We start from the raw sequence: 21403 nt of genomic DNA on the forward strand, positions 1-21403 counted from the left end.
AAAAAAAATTGGTAGTAATGGATTTTGATACAGGAAGTTTAAAAATTAGATTTCTCATTAAGAAACACAAAGATAGGACCAGCAGGTGGCGTGGTTGTTAAGGCACTGGACCCTTCACATGGCAGACCATGGTTCAAGTCCCAGACCAGGAGGCCTGAATACACCGAGCACATTGTGCGTGTGTGCCCAAAACCCCAGAAGGAGATTGAATGAGTAGGGACTGTGGCATGGTCACCCACCCTGGGAGGTAATCTCTCACTTTCCCTCTCACCATCTCTTTTTATCGGGTGCACACACCCTATGACAAAACCTTAGAAAGAAAGAAAGGAAAGGAAAGGAAAAAAAGAAAAGAAAAGAAAGAAAATTGAAGACGGACGTTTCTTTCAGAAAAGAAAACACTGTCTATAGAACTAGGAATCTATTACTCCAAAAGCAGTAAATCATGAAAATTTAAGTTTAAAATCTAAACAGCTAATGTTACTTTTAATAAATTATTTAAGTCCTCTAGCTCTATGCAATCAATTACAAATTACTACATTACAAGGGGCTAACCTCACAGATCACTAGTGTTAAAGGCTCCCTTGGAGTAAGAATTAAAATCATTGCAATGGTCCTACATATTCTAACCTTTTCCACCCTCAGTCTTCACCTCTTGTACATCTACTACTCTTCCTCTTTTTCATTCTATTCCACATTGGCATCTTTACTGTTCCTCAAGCATGCCAGGCATATTCTTGCCTTAGTGCTTTTGAATTACTGATTCCTCTTCCCGAGGATATTCCCCTTGACTTGCTCCCCTACTTCTTTCAGGTATTCTCTCCAGTGGTATACCTTCAATGAAGCATTCTCTGGTCACCACTAATGAAAAAAGGAATCCCTAATCATGATATTCCCTACCTCACCCCCATTTTATTTTTTTCTACCTCTTTCTCTTTTTTTCTTGTAGAGTTTTTTTTTTTTTTTTTGCTATAGGACGTGTGCACTCTCCAGAAAGACAGAGAGAGACAGAGAGACAGAAAGTGAGAAATAACTCCCAGGGGGAATGGCCACGCCACAAGCCCTTCTCCTCCATTCTCCTCTCGGGATCTTGGGCATGCACACATGCGTGCCTGGCGTGAGTTTAAGCCACCAGGTCCGGGACTCGAATCGCGGTCGACTACATGGGAGTCCAGCAACACAGCCATTATGCTAACTGCTGTTCCCTCTACTTATTTCTTACTCATTCAATTTATTTCTATTGCTTATAACCTGCTTCCTCAAGCACAATATAACCTCAACAATGACAAGTTTTTTTGGTTTGTGCATTTCTATATCATCAGCACCTAGAACAACAACTGGTGTACAGGAGATACTAAATTGATTGTTGAATGAATAAATATATAAGGTTATTTTCAGTAGCAAAATTCTTTCAATCCAAAAAGAGATTGAATTGTACATAAGAATAAACCCATAATTAGTAGCCAGAAGAAGCTAGAAGATATAAACAAGTTCATCATAAGATTTCATTATTTTTTTGTTTTAGGTTTTTGTCTCAAGGTACATGCATTCATCAGAGACAGAGAGGGAAAGTGAGAAATTTTCCCCCAGGGGGGATGGCAAGGCTGCAATTCCTTCTTCTCCATTCTTCTCTTGGAATTTGGGGCACACACACACAGTGCTCGGCATGATTTTCAAGCCAGGGGCTCGAACCATGGTCAGCCATGTGGGAGTCCAGCCAACTTACCCACCATAGCACCTGGTGGCGCCCACCTTAAAATCATCTTATTTCTTTTTCCCTCCCAGTGGGTATGTATGCTCTTGCATATGCTCACAAGAGAAAGAGTAAAACCTCCCCCTAATGGGGCATGGTCACGCTGCAAGACCTTTTCTTCCTTTTCTCCTTCCTGTCAGCATTTTGGGTCCTCAAGTACACATACCCAGTACGTCTATCAAGCTGTCAGGGCAGGGATTCAGACCACTGTCAGCTAGGTGGAATACAGCCCTCATGCACAGGGCTTAACTCACTGCACTATGGGGTTGGCCCAAGCGCTTTATCTTTAACATCTGGGGAAGTGTTTCCTAGAATCATTCTTAGCAATGACTTACTCCATGGGAATAATCATCAGCCTAATCCACACATAGCAACTGTAATGAATTTTAGTGAAAAACATTTCTAAGTACCAAATACTTCAAACACTCAGTTTTGTTTATTTCGTTTTTTTAAAGATAGGATCTCGCCAGGTCAGTGATCCCCCGGCCTCACTCTCCCAGTTAGTAATATAAACATGGCTCATTTTTTTAAACAGGGTCTTACTACCCAGGCAAGTCTCAAGCTCGCCCTCCTGCTTCAGCCTCCAAGTCACTGGGATTAAAGGTATATAACACCACCCCTGGCTTTTAGGTTAGACTGGAAATTGAACCTGGGTCTCCAATGTGGTTGGAGCCTGTGGAACATGGCATCTTAGCAGCGAGCACCAAAACTGTGCACAAACATTTGGTTTTTAAAAATGAAGAAATGTGCTAGTGAGGGAACTTGAAATTATTGCAATGTTAAAAGTGGCCTTTATCTTAAAAAGAAAGCAATATAAAAGGATTTTTCAGGCCAAAAGAAAAAAAAAAGGACAGGAAACAAAGGAAATCCCTATTAAACCACTAACAGCTTTGCAAGAGAAATCTGTGTCAAGGAGAACAAACTTTTTAAAGCCATCTAATCAGTATAGTCCCACCGATTCAGAGAGATGATATAAAATACCCATATTCTATTGAGTTGTTGGAAAATTCATGAGTCATTTTTCTTTTTTTTTTTTTGGAGAGGTTTTTGCTATAGGGCATGTGTGCTCACCGGAAAGAGAGACGGAAAGACATAAAGCGAGAAATCAACCCCTAGGGGGGATGGCCACGCCGCAATCCCTTCTCCTCCAATCTCCTCTTGGGATCTTAGGCACGCACGCACACACGCCCAACTTGAGTTTAAGCCACTGGGCTCAAAACAGGGTCAACTATGTGGGAGTTCAGTGACACAGCCATTACGCAAACTGCTGGTCCCCATGAGGTATTTTCTATGTAAAAATGTGTCATGACTGAGACCAGCAGGTAGCATAACAGCTATGTCGCTGGACTCCCATGTAGTCGACCGTGGTTCGCTTCCCGGACCCGGTGGCTTAAAACTCACACCAGGCATGTTTGCGTGTGTGCCAAAGATCCCGAGAGGAGAATGGAGAAGAAGGGACTGCGTCATAGCCATCCCCCCTGGGGGGTGATTTCTCACATTCTATCTCTCTGTGTCGCTGTCTGTCTGGCGAATGCATGTGCCACCTCTCCAAAAAAAAAAAAAAAAAGTGTCATGACTTTTCTGATGACCAATTATTTCCATAGTTTCATCTGTCTAGAGAGGGTAAAAAAAAAAAAAAAAAAGAATACAATAACAAAATCTCATCTGCATTTTCCAAAATAACCAGTCATTCTACCTAATTTTAAAAAGCTGAAGGCCACCCCTGTGGCCTAGTGGATAAGGAAGCTAGATCCCACACAGTCAACTGTGCAGTTCAAATCCCAGCCCTGGCAACTTGAAAAACATGCTCAGCACATGCACATGATGTTGTGTATGTGTGCATGTCTGGAGTCAAAATACCAACAGGATGGAGAAACAGAAAAGGGACTGCAATGCAAGTGAGGTCTTCTTTTCTCTCTCTAAAGTGCACATGCATCCTCAAACAAATAACAAATAAAGGTGTTTGAAACAAAGGGCTGGGAGGAGGTGTGGTAGTTAGGGGTGCTGGACTCCTCCCCACATGGCTGACCACGATTTGAGTTCCAGATCTGGCAGCTTGGATTGTCACTTTCTTTTTCTTGCTCCATCTCTCTCTGGTCAAATTGAAATAAATAAATGTAAGGACCAGCAGATGGCACAGTGGTTACATCACTGAACTCCCACATGGCCCACCATGGTTGGAGTCCCAAATCCAGGGACTTAAAACTCATGCCAGGCGTATGTGCATTTATGCCCAAAATCTCAAGAGGAGAATGGAGAAGAGACTGCAGTATGGCCACCCACAGAGGTGACTTCTCATTTTCTATCTGTCTGCCTGTCACTTCAGCTTGCGCACATGCTCTATAGCAAAAAATCTCGTGTTAAAACACACACACACACACATACACACACACACAGTAACTACTTCACAGCATTTCCCATTTATGAATTTTGGTAATTAGGTTATAAAAAAGGAACTTAAGTGGGATCAGCAGTTAGTGTAATGGCTATGTCGCTGGACTCCCATGTAATCGACCGCAGTTTGAATCCCGGCCCAGTGACTTAAAACTCACGCCGGGCGCGTGCCCAAGATCCCAAGAAGAGAATGGAGGAGAACGGATTGCGACTTGGCCATCCCGCCTGGGGGGTGATTTCTCGATTTCTGTCTCTCTGTCTCTGTCTTTCTGGCGAGCACACACGCCCTATAGCAAAAACTTCTACAAAACAAAAATAATAATAAAAAAAAAAAGAACTGGGACCAGCAGTTAGCGTAATGGCTATGTTGCTGGACTCCCATGTAGTCAACCGCAGCTCGAGTCCCGGACCCGGTGGCTTAAACTCACGCCAGGAGCGTGTGCGTGTGTGCCCAAGATCCCGAGAGGAGAATGGAGGAGAAGGGATTGCGGCGTGGCCATCCCCTCTGGGGGGTGATTTCTCGCATTCTATCTCTCTGTCTGGCAAGCGCACACGCCCTATAGCAAAAACCTCTCCAAAAATAAAAAAAAAGGAACTTAAGGAAAAAAAAGAGAACTTAAAAACCTTTGTCTACTATAAAAGTATAGCTTTTATACCAAAACAGGATGTTTGCCAATTACATGCTCTTGTACAAAATTTGAAGAAACAGGTTTAAAATACTATAGTTCTGTAATTGTTACTTAATCCTTTCATAAAATTTTCAGAATATCAAGTTATGCAAAATCAATTGTGCAAAGATTTCAACTTCAAAAAAGTTTTACTTTTTTTTTTATTAAAAGCACACTCACTTAGTTTCATCTTTTTGTAGACTCATTCTTTCTTCCATAATTACGCCTTTGGCTTCAACTTTTTCTACCACTTGCCTCTGTCCAGACTTTCTTACATTTGGCCAAGGTCTCTGAAGGCGGCCCCTTACTGGTTGAGAAGGTTGGATAACACTGTCCTTCACTTCTTCTTGGAATGTGTTCCTAGTAGGAGTCCTATTATGGAAAAGGGGTTAGGGAGAAAAAGAAGGAGCTCAACTATAGAAAGTTAAAAACTATGATAAAAATATAAAATTTATAAATATCACCTAATAAACACTATAAAATATCCTTGTACCAGTACAGAATTATTTCCTGATTATAAATATACCTGATTTTATAAAAGAAAATAGTTACTTTAATACTCAAGAGGAAATAAACTTATATGATGTACTTATAGGAACTAAATTGATAAAGACAAAGTAGAATGGTAGCTGTCAGGGAATGGAAGACAGGGTGAGTAGGGAGTTAATGTTTAACAGATACAGAGTTTCAGTTTGTGAAAATAAAAAACTTCTGGAGATGAATATACAACAATGTTAGCATACTTAATACTACTGCACACATAAAAATAATTAAAATGGCAAATTTTATTCTATGAACATCTTATCAAAGGGCATGTGGCATGGCGGCTAAGGTGCTGGATTCTCTCATGGTGGACCACAGTTCAAGTTCTAAACCTGGTGGCTTGCTTTCCCTTTCTTTTTCTGGTGAGTGCATATGCCGTACAGCAAAAATTTTTTAAAAATGTATATATGTATCTTATTTGTTATTATTATTATTGACCGGAGAGAGACAGGGAGAGAAAGGGAAAGTGAGAAAGCAAGTTGCCAGGTCCGGGACTCAAACCAAGGTCGGCCATGTGTGAGTCCAGCACCTTAACCACTGTGCCACCTGCCAGCCCCCCTACAGCAAACTTTTTAAAAATAAAAATAGTAATAATAATTTTTAAAAAGTGATGAACATAGAAAGATAATTAAAAAAAAAAAAAAAAAACTAACAGCAAGGCTAGCAGGTAGTGTAGCGGTTAAGCTGCTAGACTCCCACGTGGCCAGTGCAGTTTGAGTCCCAGACCAGGCAGCTTGAGAATCACGCCAGGCACGTGGCCATGCATGCCCAAAATCTCAGGAGGAGAATAAAGGAGAAAGGGCTGCAGTGTGGCCATGCCTCCTGGGGAGTGATTTCTTACTTTTCCTTTCACTGTCTCTGTCTAGCGAGCGTGCATGCCCTATGACAAAAATCTTTTAAAAAACGTAAGTTCATGAAAAACTGAAATTAAAGTATGAGTTTATTTTGGTGCAAAAAATTGTTGAAACCCATGTGTAGATTTTTTTATTATATGCATTTCCCATGCATATCTTAAAGATGCCTTGTCCGATCTACAATTTTTTCATGGCGTTTTTTTTTTTTTGAGAGTTTTTTGTTTTGTTTTGTTTTTGCTATAGGGCGCATGCACTCGCCGGAAAGACAGAGAGAGACAGTGAGAAATCACGCCACAGGGGAGATGGCCACGCTGCAATCTCTTCTCCTCCATTCTCTTCTCGGGATCTTGGGCACACATGCACACGTGCCAGGCTTGAGTTTAAGCCACCGGGTCCAGGACTCGAACCACGGTCGATTACATGGGAGTCCTGCAACAGAGCCATTACACTAACTGTCAGTCCCAATTTTTTCATGTTTAAATGTGTGCTGAATAGGATGTTAGGCAGTTAACAATGAAGATAAATAAGCAATCATTAAAAGGTAGTGAATTCAATCTGATTTTCTTCTTCTTTTTTTTTTATTTGTCAGAGGGTGTGTGCACTTAAGAGCGCATAATCCCTTCTCTTCCACCTTTCCCTCCTTTCAGGATTTTGGACAGACACAAACACACACACACACAGTGTGTTTTTCAAGCTAGACAGTCAGCCGGACAGCCAGCCATCTGGAATCCAGTAGCTTTAACTACTACACCACCAGATGGTCCTGATTTTCTATTTTAGGCAGTTTGCTGTATCAGTAACAATAAACCAAATATTGTTTGTATTCACTTTTAGAATACATTAACATATTCTACTAAGAATAAGTAAATATTTGATCTCCCAAATAAAATATGTCTCTTATTTTAAATTTCTAAGGAAGTATCGTTGTTTACCCAGTAGAAACAACTAAGTCATTTCCCTGGGCTTGTGTAGACTGAGACACCTCTTCAGAATCACAAGTATTTGAAGGTGAAAGGTCCTCTACGGTCTGTACACATGGCGATTCAGCCTCTTCCTTCTCGTAACCCAATTTATCTTTTTCTCTTGATGTCATGAGGGAAGCCACATCCTAGAAGAAAAAAATTTTCATTCAGTGTTAGTGAAAGTAAAGGAAATAATAACTTTCATATACTATCAAAAGAATAAATTGGTATAGTCTTTGTAGAGGACAACTGTTAGAATCTACCAAAATTTGGGACCAGCTGATGGCAGAATGGTTATGTCACTGGACTCCCACATAGTCGACCGTGGTTCAAATGTAGGACCTGGCAGCTAAAAACTAATGCTGGGTCCGTGTGTGTGTGTGCCCAAGATCCCATGAGGAGACTGGAGGAGAAGGGACTGCATTGTGGCCATCCCCCTAGGGGGTAATTTCTCACTTTCTGTCTCTCTCTCTGGTGAACATACGTGCCCTATAGCAAAAATATCTTTAAAAAAAAAAATAAATAATCTACCAAAATTGCAAATTCCCAGCAATTTCACTTCTAGAAATTAATCTTATAAAAGTACTCAATTATCTAGAAATGTATATACAAGGATATTTATTACAACAATTTAAAAACTCTCCTCCAAAGAAAATTTTAAAATTGTAAATAAGATAACTGTATCTGTAGAGGATTAAATAAATTTTAATTTCTTTTTTTTTGGAGAGGTTTTTGCTATAGGGTGCGTGCGCTCGCCGACAGAGAGAGACAGAGAGACAGAAAGCGAGAAATCACCCCCCAGGGGGGATGGCCATGCTGCAATCCCTTCTCCTCCATTCTCCTCTTGGGATCTTGGGCACGCACGCACACGCGCCCGGTGTGAGTTTTAAGCCACTGGGTCCGGGATGCGAACCGCAGTCGACTACATGGGAGTCCGGTGACATAGCCATTACGCTAACTGCTGGTTCCCAAATAAATTTTAATTTCTTTACAATGTAATCATACATAGTCAATAAGAAAAAATAAATTTTTTTGTACTGATCCAAAATATGTTCACAATATTGTATTAAGTGGAAAAATCTGAAGGTCAGAGATAATGCCATTTTTGGAAAAGAATAAAAATATTTGTAAATTTTGGGACGAGCAGTTAGCATAATGGTTATGTCGCTGGACTCACATGTAGTGGACCACGGCATGAGTCCCAGACCCGGTGGCTTAAACTCATGCCAGGTGTGTGTGTGCACACGTGCCCAAGATCCCAAGAGGAGAATGGAGGAGAAAGGACTGCAGCATGGCCATCCCCCTGGTGGGTGATTTCTTGCTTTCTGTCTCTGTCTTTCTGGCGAGCGCATGCGCCCTATAGCAAAAACCTCTAAAATAAAAAAAATAATAATAATTAAAAAAAAAACCTTGTAAATTTTACTATTTTATAAATAAGTATGTACAAAGAAAAGTCTAAACGATTACATTCAGAATTGCTTTAGGATTTAACTTGAGAGAATATGGAATATTATAAATGACTATCACTTTTTAGAATATATCATTTTTTTCCAAAATTAAAGCTTTTATAATCAGGAAGAAAAATTAAATATAAGTTTTTCTTTAAAGATATAAAGCTAGGAGAAAAAAGTATAACTGTTCATATACAGTAAAGAACTAAGTATTTTAAGATGTCAAGTAAGAATTTTAATACTAGGGACCAAAAATGGTATAATGGTTACATCGTTGGGCTTCCATGTAGTCAACCACATTTCAAATCCTGGACCGGGTGACTTAAAACTCATACCAGCATGTGTGTATGTGTGCCCAAAAACCTGAGAAGACAATGGAGGAAAAACGATTGTGGCATGGCCACCCCCCTCCCTGGGGGTGGAGGTGATTTCTCACTTTCTATTTCTCTGGTAAGCTCACAGGCCCTATAGCAAAAATCTCTCCCCTAAAAAAGAAATTTTAATTCTAAAAAGTAATTTTATATTTATAAACGCTGACTTTACTTATGAACATTAACATTTGATTTAGAAATTTTTGAAGCTATATCATACAATCTTAATCTGTCATGGGCTAAGTTAATGAAGTTAATAAAATACTTTAACTCATATCAAGATTTTCACTTTTCACTTGACCTTCAGGACAGAGAAAAGAACTATTTCTCCCATTTTTCTAATGAAAAACCTTGTTAATTATTTGGCTATGGTTGCATAGCCAGAACTTGAATTATAGTTCAGGCCTCCTAAGTGCCTTCCCATGCACACTTGCCCATCATCAGACACCAAAGTCTTATGTAATTATGCACAACAATATCACACACAATAAAAATTACATGAAAAAAAAACTGTAAAATTTTAACTCCAGATATTTTAATAACAATGTCTTTTTCTCACACACACCACCTCGATCTCGAGTATCACTCACATGCTGAGAAGGCAGAGTACCAGCCTGTTCACGATTCTCTTGTATCACAACAGTCTCCACTTTATCAGTTTCTGATTCCTTCCCAGGTACATATTTTTTGGCTTCAGTAGTCTCTCTCTTTAGAACTGCTCTCGTTAGATTTGGTTTTGGTCTTTTGAATCGACTTCTCACAAAAGGTGCTGGTTTAACTTCAAGTGGTTTCTGTTCTTGAGGAAGAGATTTGCTTTGGGGACAAGAATTATTAAACTTTAGAATTAACTGAAGTCGCAGTGAGAGTAGAGTCTTGAACCAACCTTAGAGGCTGGCAGTAAACATTTAATACTAATTCTTAACAGGAAAACAAATCAAACTATTTGGGAGATCCTGAAAACCATGAGTGGTACGATTCAAGTATGAGCCTAGAAATATCATCTTTGCACAAAGAAAGTACACATGTGTCAAACTCATATTGACTTAGGAGTTTGTGCTACATACCCTTTTATGTGTTTCTAATTCTCACAACTGTCAGACTGACCTCAATGCTCTCTACCAGTCTTCCAAACGATCTTAAAATCTCAAACATTATCCTATACAGCCACTCTTTATTTAAAGGACCTACCTGTTTAATGACCTCTTGGACTTAACGACCAGCACAAAGAATCCCCTTTCTCAGTTTTTGTCTCATTCTGGTAATCAGTTAGTGTTGATAATCCAAAGAGTCACAACTACACAAGACTACATATTTTGTTTATAAATTTATACTTTACTATGCAACCACAGTAATATTCAGAACACACACACAAAAATACACCAGATTTATATTATCAAGTTGTGGTATGTCTTGTCTCTTTCTTGTGCTTATCTAATGTATGTTTTTTGTATGGGTAGAATTACATTGTTCTAGTGTGGTGTTGCATGATTTCTATTGAAAAATACATGCCCTATGGCACCATGATATGCTACAAGACATCCACCTTTAAGCTCCTCACTTATCAATCAATTTGCTTAATGACCTAGTCATAACAGCTTACGAGAGGGATGCCTATATATGTTATGCCTTGAAACCTTAGTTTGATATAATCTACAAATATAACTTTGTATGTTTTTTCTTTAAAAGCACACAGATCTATACACTTGTACCTTAAATTAATGTCTGAAAACTGTTCTGGAACATCTGGAGGTCTCATCTTCTCTTCTACTGTTTTACCAAGTTCAGAAGTCTGTGAAGTCTTCAAATGACTTAAGTGACTTGATACTTCCTTTTCAGAATTGCTTTTATCTTCTACAGATGCATGCATAGGCAACAGGACTTCACTGGTAATGTTCTGGAGGAAGTCATAGTAAATCAGCACATACAGAAGAGTCCTTAAGCTTTCCTATTCTCAAACAAAAGCCTCCTTTACATTTTCCTTTAACATTCTAGAAGTTTGTTTTAATTTTTAAATAAAATAAAAATGTAGGGTCAGCAGGTGACGTAGTGGTTGAGGGAGCTGGACTGCCAAATGACCAACAGGGTTCAAGTTCTGGACCTGGTGGCTTGCTTTCTCATTTTCTCTCTCTCATGCTATCCTTCTCTTGTCAAATTAAAATAAATAAATAAATGGTTAATGTTCAATAATTCTTTTTAAAAATAAATAAAATAAAAATTTAACTTACAAATGTTAAAACCTAGAATTCTAAAAACTCCCTTTTGCATGGCATATTATAATTATTCCAAACCACAAATGCCTTACTTATCAAAAAAAAAAAAAAAAAAAAAAAAAACCTTTAAAAAATGTCATTGAAAATGTTGGGGCCGGCAAGTGGCGTAGTGGTTAAGGGCACTAGACTCGCAGAGTTGACTGTGGTTCAAGTCATGGACTTGGTGGCAGCTTCCTTTCTCACTTTTTCTCTCTCTTGCTATCTCTCTCTCTCTCTCATTCTGCCCCTCTCTGGTCAAACTAAAATAAATAAATAAAGTTAAATTAAAAATTCTTTTAAAAAAAAGTCACTGAAAATGTAGAGGAACATAAGCTTCAAGTAATTAGAACATTCAACAAAAGGAACTTTTAGAAATGAAATAAAATAGAATGGGACCAAAAAATGAGAGAAACACAGAGGAATAATTACATGTATGTTCATATAAGGGTTGGTACAAATTCAGTTCAATTTCCTATACTCCTTTTACCTAAAGGAGTAACTTAAACTAAAGTTAATAATCAGCTTCTCCACAATTAAAAAAAAAATTTTGGGAACCAGCAGTTAGCGTAATGGCTATGTTGCTGGACTCCCACGTAGTCGACCGCGGTTCGTGTCCCGGACCCGGTGGCTTAAAACTCACGCCGGGCGCGTGTGCGTGCGTGCCCAAGATCCCGAGAGGAGAATGGAGGAGAAGGGATTGCGGCGTGACCATCCCCCCTGGGGGGTGATTTCTCGCTTTCTGTCTCTATGTCTCTCTCTGTCTGTCTGGCAAGCGCACGCGCCCTACAGTGAAAATCTCTCAAAAAAAAAAAAAAATTTTTTAAGTTACCTTATAAAAAAGATCTTAGGGACCAGCAGGTGGCATAGAGGTTAAGGTGCTGAACTCTCACATGGTCAACCATGGTTCAAGGCCCAGATCTGACAGCTTAAAACTCACACCAGGCACTTGTGCATGTGTGCCAAAAATTACAGGAGACTGGGAAACCCTCTCCCAGGGGGTGATTTCTCACTTTCCCTTTTACTGTCTATCTATGGGAGTGCACACACCGTATAGCAAAAACCAATACTCAAAAATAGAGGCCAGGAGGTGGCATGGTGGTTAAGTTGCTAGACTCCCATATAGCCAACCCCAGTTTGAGTCCCAGACCCAGCAGCTTGAAAACTACACCAGGTATGTGTATATGCATGCTCAAAATCCCAGGACAATGAAGAAGGGATTATAGCATGACCTTCCCCCACAGTGGTTGATTTCTCACTTTCCCTCTGTCTCTCTCCAGCAAGCACACTCATCCCATGGCAAAAACCTTAAAAAATAATACTAAGAATAAAATAAATCCTGAAACTGGCAAAAAAAAAAAAAAAAAAAAAAAAAACTTAGAAACTTTAAATTTTGTTGGACTTAATCACAATAATCATTAAATTATTTTAGTAACTTATAAAACATTCAAGAAAATTTTTAAATGATAGAAAAATACCTACTTTTATATCTAGTGAAGGCATAGCATTGCAGTCATCATTACTGCTCTGAATTGGATTTGTCTCAGTCTGTCTTGCAGTATCAGTTTCCTCTGGTTCATTTTCCCTTGGAGAAAGGTCTCCTTTAGCACTTTGTTCCAAATTTGCCACCATTTTCTCAGTAACAGTAATCTCTTCAGAACTACTCTCCCTCAAAGAAATCTGTCTTCCAGTTTTTTTCAAATCTACCTCTGTTTCTTCAATGGCAGTCATCATTCCTGATACCTTTTCTACCAGGGAAATGTCCCTTTTTCCAGTTTCTTTCAAGTCAATCTCCCTTTCATCTATGGCACTGACCTCCACTGGCACTTTTTCCCTTTGGGAAATTTCTACTCCAACTGCTTTCAAATCTGTTTCCATTTTATCTATAGTATTGACCTCCTCTGGGACCTTAACTGGAGAAAATATTTGTCTTCTTTCAGTTTCATCCAAATCTGTCTCTTTTTCCTTAGTGGCATCTATCACTTCTCGTATCTTAACTCTTTCATTTTCTTTCAAACCTGTCTCCATTTCACCCATATGCTTGACCTCTTCTGAGACATTTTCCTCTGGGGCTATTTCTGTTCTTCCAGTTTCTTTCAAATCTTTGTCTATTTCATCTATTTCTTCAGTGATATCCATCACCTCTAATATCTCTTCCCTTAAGGAAATTTCTACTCCAGTTTCTTTCCAATCTCTCCCCATTTCATCTATAGGCCTTGCCTCTTTTGGGGCATTTTCCAGTGGGGAGATATGTCCTCTTCCATTGTTTTCCAAATCTCTCTCTTTTTCTTCTGTGACATCAACCATCTCTGTTATTTTATCCCTTGAAAAAATCTCTTTTTCAGTTTTCAAATCTGTCTCCATTTCACTTATAGGCCTAGCCTCCTCTGGGGTATTTTCCTGTGCAGGTATTTCTCTTTTTCCAGTTTCTTCTGAATCGGTGTCTATTTCCTCAGTGACATCAATCACCTCTGATATCTCCTTCCTTGGAGAAATCATTCTTTTAGTTTCTTTCAAAACTGTCTCTATTTCACTTATAGGCCAAGGCTCCTCTGAGACATTTTCCTGTGGAGCTATTTCTCTTCCAGTTTTTTCCAAATCTGTATCTACTTTCTCAGTGACATCCATCATCTCTGGTGTATCCTCTCTTGGAGAAATTTCTCCTTCAGTTTCTTTCAAACCTGTCTCCATTTCACCTATAGGTCTAGCCTCCCCTGGGATACTATCCTGGGAGGATATTTCTCTTTTTCCAGTTTCTTCCAAGTTGGTGTCTATTTCCTCAGTGACATCAATCACCTCTGGTATCTCCTCCCTTGGAGAAATCTTTCTTTTAGTTTCTTCCAAAACTGTCTCTATTTGACTTACAGGCCTAGATTCCTCTAAGACATTTTCCTGTGGAGCTATTTCTCTTCTTCCAGCTTCTTCCAAATCTGTGTCTATTTCCTCAGTGACATCCTTCAACTCTAGTATATCTTCCCTTGGAGAAATTTCTCTTTCATTTTCTTTCAAAGCTGTCTCCATTTCACCTATAGGTGTAGTCTCCTCTGGAGTACTATCCTGGAGGGATATTTCTCTTTTTCCAGTTTTTTCCAAACCTATGTCTATTTCCTCAGCATCATCAATCACCTCTGATACCCCCTCTCTTGGGGAAATTTCTTTTTCAGGTTCTTTCAAATCTTTCTCTATTTCACGTATAGACCTATCCTCCTCTGGGATATTTTCCTGTGGGAATATTTCTCGTCTTCTAGCTTCTTCCAAATCTGTGTGTATTTCCTCACTGGTATCAAATACCTTTAGTATTCCTTCACTTGGAGAAATCTCCCTTCGAGTTTCTCTCAAATCTGTCTCCATTTCACCTACAGGCTTAACCTCTTCTAGGGCATTTTCCCGTGAGGCTGTTTCTCTTCTTGCAATTTCTTCTAAATCTGTGTGTATTTCCTCAGTGGCATCAATCACTTTTGGTATTTTCTCTCTTGGAGAAATCTCTCTCTCAGTTTCTTTCAAACCTGCCTCCATTTCCACAGAGATGTTAATCAGTTCTGGTATATCCTCCCTCAGAGAAATGTCTCTTCTTTCACATTCTTTTAAATCTGACTCCTTTTCAGTAGTTTTGGTAGTTTCTATTGGTACCTTCTCCCTTGGTGAGATGTCTAGGCTTACAACGTCTCTCAACTCTGTTGCCATTTCCCCAGTGACAATAGTCTCCTCTGGAACCTCTTCCTTTGAGGAAATGTCTCTCCTTCCAGTTTTTCTTCTGATATTTGGCTTTGGTTTCTGAAATCGAGTCCTTGGAATTGGGACTTGTTTAACTGTATTTGTTTTATTATCCTCTTGAATACTATATAAAAAAAAAAAGGACACAAAATAAAGTTTTAAACCTAATTGCTAGCTGACGATAAGATGTTGAGAAATCATTATGGAAACACTACAAACTCTCAAATTAAGAAAAAAATAAGGAAGCCCAGAGATATCAGGGTAAAATTTAAAAGTTAGAGGAGAAAAAAAAATTCTATCTTTTGAAATATTGGCCCTGAATAGTTTCTTTCCAATTGTCATCTATACCATCCTATATAAACATCAGCTTGGAAACAATCTTCAGTCCTCAAGGTGTATCTGTTATTTCTACACATTGTTCCAACTGACTTTTACCCAGAGATATGGTTTACCATGACAGACTAGACAATATCAAATAGCTAGATGAAAACAGAACTTGAGGGGCTGGCAGGTGGCATATTGGTTAAGATGCTGGACTCCCACATGACTGACCATAGTTTGAGTCCCAGACCTGGCAGTTTGCTTTCTCACTTTCCTTCTCTCTCTCAGTCTGTGGTCAATTTAAAAATAAAATAAAATAAAATAAAATAAAATAATAGCAATGAATACAATTAAATAAGAAATAATTCTTAAAAAAAAATAGAACTTGAATAAGATAAAGTCTTATGACTAAGAACTAAGTCTGCCCTACCCACTTTTTAAAAAACAATCTAAAATGCCCACATGACTGACCATAGTTTGAGTCCCAGACCTGGCAGTTTGCTTTCTCACTTTCCTTCTCTCTCTCAGTCTGTGGTCAATTTAAAAATAAAATAAAATAAAATAAAATAAAATAATAGCAATGAATACAATTAAATAAGAAATAATTCTTAAAAAAAAATAGAACTTGAATAAGATAAAGTCTTATGACTAAGAACTAAGTCTGCCCTACCCACTTTTTAAAAAACAATCTAAAATGAGGTTTTCAGTACATTTCAGGTTTTCTGACATCTCTCTAAGAGCCTGTGATTTCACAAGACAAACTGGGAATAAAAGAACAGGTTAAACACACAACAGTATTTTGCTAAATACTACCAGGTATACAATCATTATCCAGAACAAACACCTTGCTGCTCTCCAGAAATGTAGCGGCATTCTTTGCTTTGTGCTCTGTTTACTTATAATAGATGTTTTAAAACTAATAAAAATATAAATGAGTGAAAGAGGTCTTAGTGGTTGGGTAAGGAAGGTCATTGGTGTTCACTGTGGCTCAGCAATAGTGTGTTGCTCAGTGATGCTGGAGCCAAACAGAAAATCCCATTTTGGTTCCTAGGCTGACTGGTACATGCTGTGGATCTGGTTGGCTGGGAGGGCAGAGGAGAGGATCACTGTGTGAGGCCCTGGCTGACAGTGCCCATCTTTCTTTTTCCCTTTCTCTCATCTCTCTCCTTCTCTTTCTTTCTTTTTTTTTTTTTTTTTCCTAACAGAGAGATTTTTGCTATAGGGCATGTGTGCTCACCATAGAGAGACAGACAAAAAGCGAAAAACCACCCTCCCCCAGAGGGGGAATGACCATGCTATAATCCCTTTTCCTCCATTTTGGTCTCAGGATCTTGGGCACACGCACACCTGGTTTGAGTTTTAAAGCCGCCAGGTCCAGGACTCAAACCACAGTCAACTACGTGGGAGTCCAGCGACATACGATTACACCATCTGCTGGTCCCATCTCCCTTTTCTCTATCATAAAGGAAAGAAACTTTTTAAATAATTGTCATTATGCTTTAGCAAAAATGAAATCAAACGAGACACTAAACTTATTCAGACATGTCAGGTTGAATGAGCATGTAACTACAAACTGAACAGCTTAAAAAAAGATCAGGGTGTGCTCCATGACACCGAGGTAATGCATTGCTCAAGAGAGGCAGGATCCTGCATGGTGACTGTGTTCAATCTGGCCTGCTTAGCCTGAAACACAAGAGGCACACACAAGAGCCCAGGCTGAAGGAGGAGGTTCATAGTATGAACAGACACTGTAGAGAATGCTCACTTTTCTTTTATCTGCCTTTCATGTGCATATACACACACTCTATCATGAAAAAAATTATTAAAAGTAATATGCAATTGCTTGTTTGAACTTTTCTAGGTCTGAGTACATCTTTCTTCATTAAAATAATTTTTTACAATGTAATTTTTTTATAATAACATCCAGAAACAGCTAGCTTTTAGTGAGGTTACTGTGCTAGTAATTTTGGTTTGGGTTATCATGGGAAAAGATAAGACTATCTTGATAAAGTCACATTTCAAACACTGGCATATTCTTTAAACATATAAATGTTTTAACCAAAGGTTTTATTCATAATTTCATTACTTCAGTATCAGTTCGGATTGTAAAATACGACTATATTATAAGTATATTCTACATGCTTAGAGTGTTTCTACATAATAAAAAGACTTTAATGCAGCCAGTGTTTTCCAGCCACAGGGTCCAGGACTCAAACCATATAGACAACCATGTAGGATCCAGTCACCTTAACCTCCACACCACCTGGCTGATCCCTGAAGTTATACTTTTAAACATTATGTGTAACATTATATACAAAAAAAATAAATCTACCTATTTGCAATTTTTAAAATGGGATTAAAGAATTCTTTTTTTTTTTTTAAAAGAGAGTTTTTTTGCTATAGGGTGCATGCATTTGCTGGAGAGACAGAAAGGAAGAAAGAAATCACCCCCCAGGGGAGGTGGCAATGTCACAATCTCTTCTCCTCCATTCTCCTCTTGGGATCTTGGGCAAGAATGCACAAATGCCTAGTGTGACTTTTAAGCTGCTCGGTCTGCGACTTGAACTGTGGTTGAGGATCTAGGAGTTCAGCAATGTAACCATTATGCCATTTGGTGGTCCCAAAGGATTAATGAATTCTAAAACTTGGTACTAGATTCAAAAATCACATAATCAATGAAATGATGCTTACCTTGGGCATTCATCAAGAGCCTTGGGCTCATATGACTGCACGTTATGAAAAGAAGGGTCTTTTTTCTCAGCCTGTGATGTGATGTCTTCATGCTCAAAAATTTTACAAGACTGATCTTCTAATTGTTGAAGAATCACCTTAAAATACAAATTTTTAATATTTTAGGTTTAACAAAGGAACACATTATTTTAAAAGATTTCACATTTTTTCCAATTTGAATATTTTTTAAATGGTAAAAATTTCAAAATTATAAAATCACATTCAAAGGACACTTTTTTAACTGCCTGAGGGCACATACATTTCTTGCCAGAGAAAGAAAGAGAGAGAAAGTACTTGCCATAGAGGTGTGGTCACACCACAATCCTTTCTTTTCCATTTTGCATCCTATAATGACCTGAGGCACGCACACACATGTACCCAGCCTGTTTTTTAAGCCAGTGGGGCTGACATTCAATCCATAGTTGTCTATGTGGGACTCCCTTAACCATCAGCACACAGGACCAATCCCAAAGGAAACTTCTAGTTTTTTTAGATATTCTAGAAAATTTTTTAAGTCATACCTTTTCATCATATCTCAAAGTCCTTCTTTTCTTCCCAATCAGAAAGTAACTACTGGGAACCAGCAGTTACCATAATGGCTACATCTCTGGACTCCCACGTAGTCGACCATGGTTCGCGTCCCGGACCCGGTGGCTTAAAACTCATGCCGGGCGCATGTGCATGCGTGCCCAAGATCCCGAGAGGAGAATGGAGGAGAAGGGATTGCGGCGTGACCATCCCCCCTGGGGGGTGATTTCTCGCTTTCTATCTCTATGTCTCTCTCTGTCTGTCTGGCGAGCGCACGCACCCTATAGCAAAAACCTATCAATAAAAAAAAAAAAAGAAAGTAACTACTTTTGTCTCATCCATTAGAATTACCCAAAATGGTCCATCTTTCTGAATTTTTCTGATTATTACAATTCCATTATAGATTATGGGAATTATCACTGAAGAAATTCAAATCTCAATCATGAAAATATTTATTATGAAGATTATATACGTAAAATAGGACCAGCCAGAGGTCTGGTAGTTAAAAAAGCTGGATCCCACATGAAATACACACCAGGTGCAATTGTGTGCATGCCCAAAATCCTGAAAGGAGACAGAAATGGAGAAGGGATTGCAATGTGTCCCTTCCTCAAGGGAAGGGCTTTCTCCTTCTCTCTCCCCTTTTCCCTCTCTCTCTCAGGTGAGTTGCCTTCTGGTAATTTTTAAAAATATAAACCAAAATCCATTTTACTTAGCTATCTTCTCAAGAGAAAGGTAATTAAAACATCCACTGAATGGCAAAGAAAATCAAGTACAAATATGACCTAAGGTAAAAGAAAATTATCTATCAAGTAAATATGATTTTATTATTAGCAAAGCTATTGGCTGTGAGACTTTGACCATAAATTTAATGAATGATACACAAATTGTATAGCACTGCTATTTGAAAAGGTGTTTGTGGAAAGCTTATGTTAAGGCTTATGTGCTTGTTAAACAAAAATGTGGGGAGGCATCAGAGTACTTACATCTCTACCATCACATGATTCTTTTTCACCCTTTCCTACACTGGCCTCCATTGTTTCCTGTGATCCAAGAGTTCCTTTTCTTTCGGTAGCTTTACCTACATTTGGCTTTGCCCTTTGCAATTGGGCCCTCGTCAGTCGTGCAGGTCTGAAAACCTTTGGTTGATTATCTTCTTGCAGACAAATATTTTCACTCAAACTGGAACAACCACAAGAAATAAAATCAATGTTTATGCTGAAGTCACAAACTTCCTTGTTTCTCAGTATTTCCTTTTCCCTGGCATGAATAAGTAAATTATGTGGAATATAAAATAGTGCACAAGTATCCTTAGGAGCTTCTTCAAAGATGCTCATATGTCTACACCTTACTCTTTAGAACAGACATAACCCTGGAAGTCGGATTGTAAAAATTGTCTTTCAATGAAATTTTCTTTTTTTTTTAAAGAATTATTTTTATTTAATTTTGTTTACTTATTTGGGACAGAGCAAGAGAGAGAGAGGAAAAGTGAGAAAGTACGCCACCAGGTCTAGGACTCGAACTGCGGTTAGCCATGTGGGGGTCTAGCACTCTTAATTAACCACCATGCCACCTGCCAGTCCCTCAATCAAATTTTCATTAAAAAATTGGAAAAACCCACAGCTGACAAGAATGTGTTACTATTCCTCTCTCAGGACACTAGTGTATAATGAACTACAAATTAGTCCCAAATTATGGTAGAAATAGTACTCTCCAGAAGAACCCAGAATCCAGCCTATGATGTGATAAGATATATTCAGTCTGTGATAAATCCTATTTAGATTCACAATAGAATAAAGAATAAGGTCAGTAAGCCAGGATAGCAGATTTCCAAGCCAAGATAAATATTGCTTTATGAGACCAGAGAATGACATAATAGTTAGGTCATTAGATTCCCACATAGTTGACTGCGGTTCAAGTCCCAGACTCAGTGGCTTAAAAACACACCAGACACGTGCATGCCTGTGCCCAAAATTCTGAGAGGAGATTAAAGAAGAAGGAACTGCAGCATGGTCATCCCTAGGGGATGATTTCTCGCTTTCTGTCTCTCTGTCTCTCTCTGTGTCTCTAGCAACCACACACACCCTATAGCAAAAATCTCTCTCAAAAATCAATAAATAGGGACCAGCAGTTAGCGTAATGGCTATGTTGCTGGACTTCCACGCAGTAGATCACGGTTCAAGTCCCAGACCCAATGGCTTAAACTCATGCTGGGCACGTGTGCATGCCTGCCCAAGATCCTGAGAGGAGAATGGAGAAGGGATTGTGGCGTGGCCATCCCCCCTGGGGGGTGATTTCTCGCTTTCTGTCTCTCTGTCTCTCTCTGTCTGTCTGGCGAGCGCACGTGCCCTAGAACAAAAACCTCTCCAAATAAATAAATAAATAAATAGTGCCTTTTGTCATCCCCTGCTACAAATGCTATTATTCAGGAACATGCATCTTATTTTTTATTTAAAGAGGTTTTTGCAGGACCAGCAGGTGATATAATGGTTATATCACTGGACTCTCACATAGTCTACCATGGTTCAAGTCCCAGACTGGGCAGCTTAAAACTCATGCCAGGTACATGTGCATGCATGCCCAAAATTCTAAGAGAAGAATGGAGAAGAAACTGCAGATGGTCATTTCCCCAGGAATCGCTTTCTGTTTCACTGTCTCTCTGATGAGTGCACACACCCTATGGCAAAAATCCCTCTTAAAAAAAAAAAAAAAAAAGGGACCAGGACCAGCAGTTCCAGTAATGGCTATGTCTCTGGACTCCCATGTAAGTTGACCATGGTTCGAGTCCCAGACCCAGTGGCTTAAACTCACGCCAGGCATATGTGAGTATGTGCCCAAGATCCCGAGAGGAGAATGAAGGAGAAAGGACTG

General features: G+C 38.9%; 1 protein-coding gene across 6 annotated transcripts in view; it reads right to left on the minus strand.

The window, feature by feature from the left end:
- BDP1 (BDP1 general transcription factor IIIB subunit) overlaps positions 1 to 21403 on the minus strand; it is a 128934-nt gene that overhangs the window by 60191 nt on the left and 47340 nt on the right. For all 6 annotated transcript variants that reach the window (XM_006169506.3, XM_014584556.2, XM_006169507.3 and 3 more), the window contains 7 exons: positions 19519 to 19714; positions 17966 to 18102; positions 12722 to 15077; positions 10703 to 10887; positions 9584 to 9806; positions 7142 to 7317; positions 4993 to 5184 (listed from right to left, as the gene is read on the minus strand). In XM_006169506.3, the coding sequence (XP_006169568.1) occupies positions 4993 to 5184; positions 7142 to 7317; positions 9584 to 9806; positions 10703 to 10887; positions 12722 to 15077; positions 17966 to 18102; positions 19519 to 19714 (3465 nt within the window). The remainder of the gene's footprint in view (positions 1 to 4992; positions 5185 to 7141; positions 7318 to 9583; positions 9807 to 10702; positions 10888 to 12721; positions 15078 to 17965; positions 18103 to 19518; positions 19715 to 21403) is intronic.

Source organism: Tupaia chinensis, unplaced genomic scaffold, assembly GCF_000334495.1.
Source record: "Tupaia chinensis unplaced genomic scaffold, TupChi_1.0 Scaffold147123_1, whole genome shotgun sequence".
Taxonomy (NCBI): domain Eukaryota; kingdom Metazoa; phylum Chordata; class Mammalia; order Scandentia; family Tupaiidae; genus Tupaia; species Tupaia belangeri.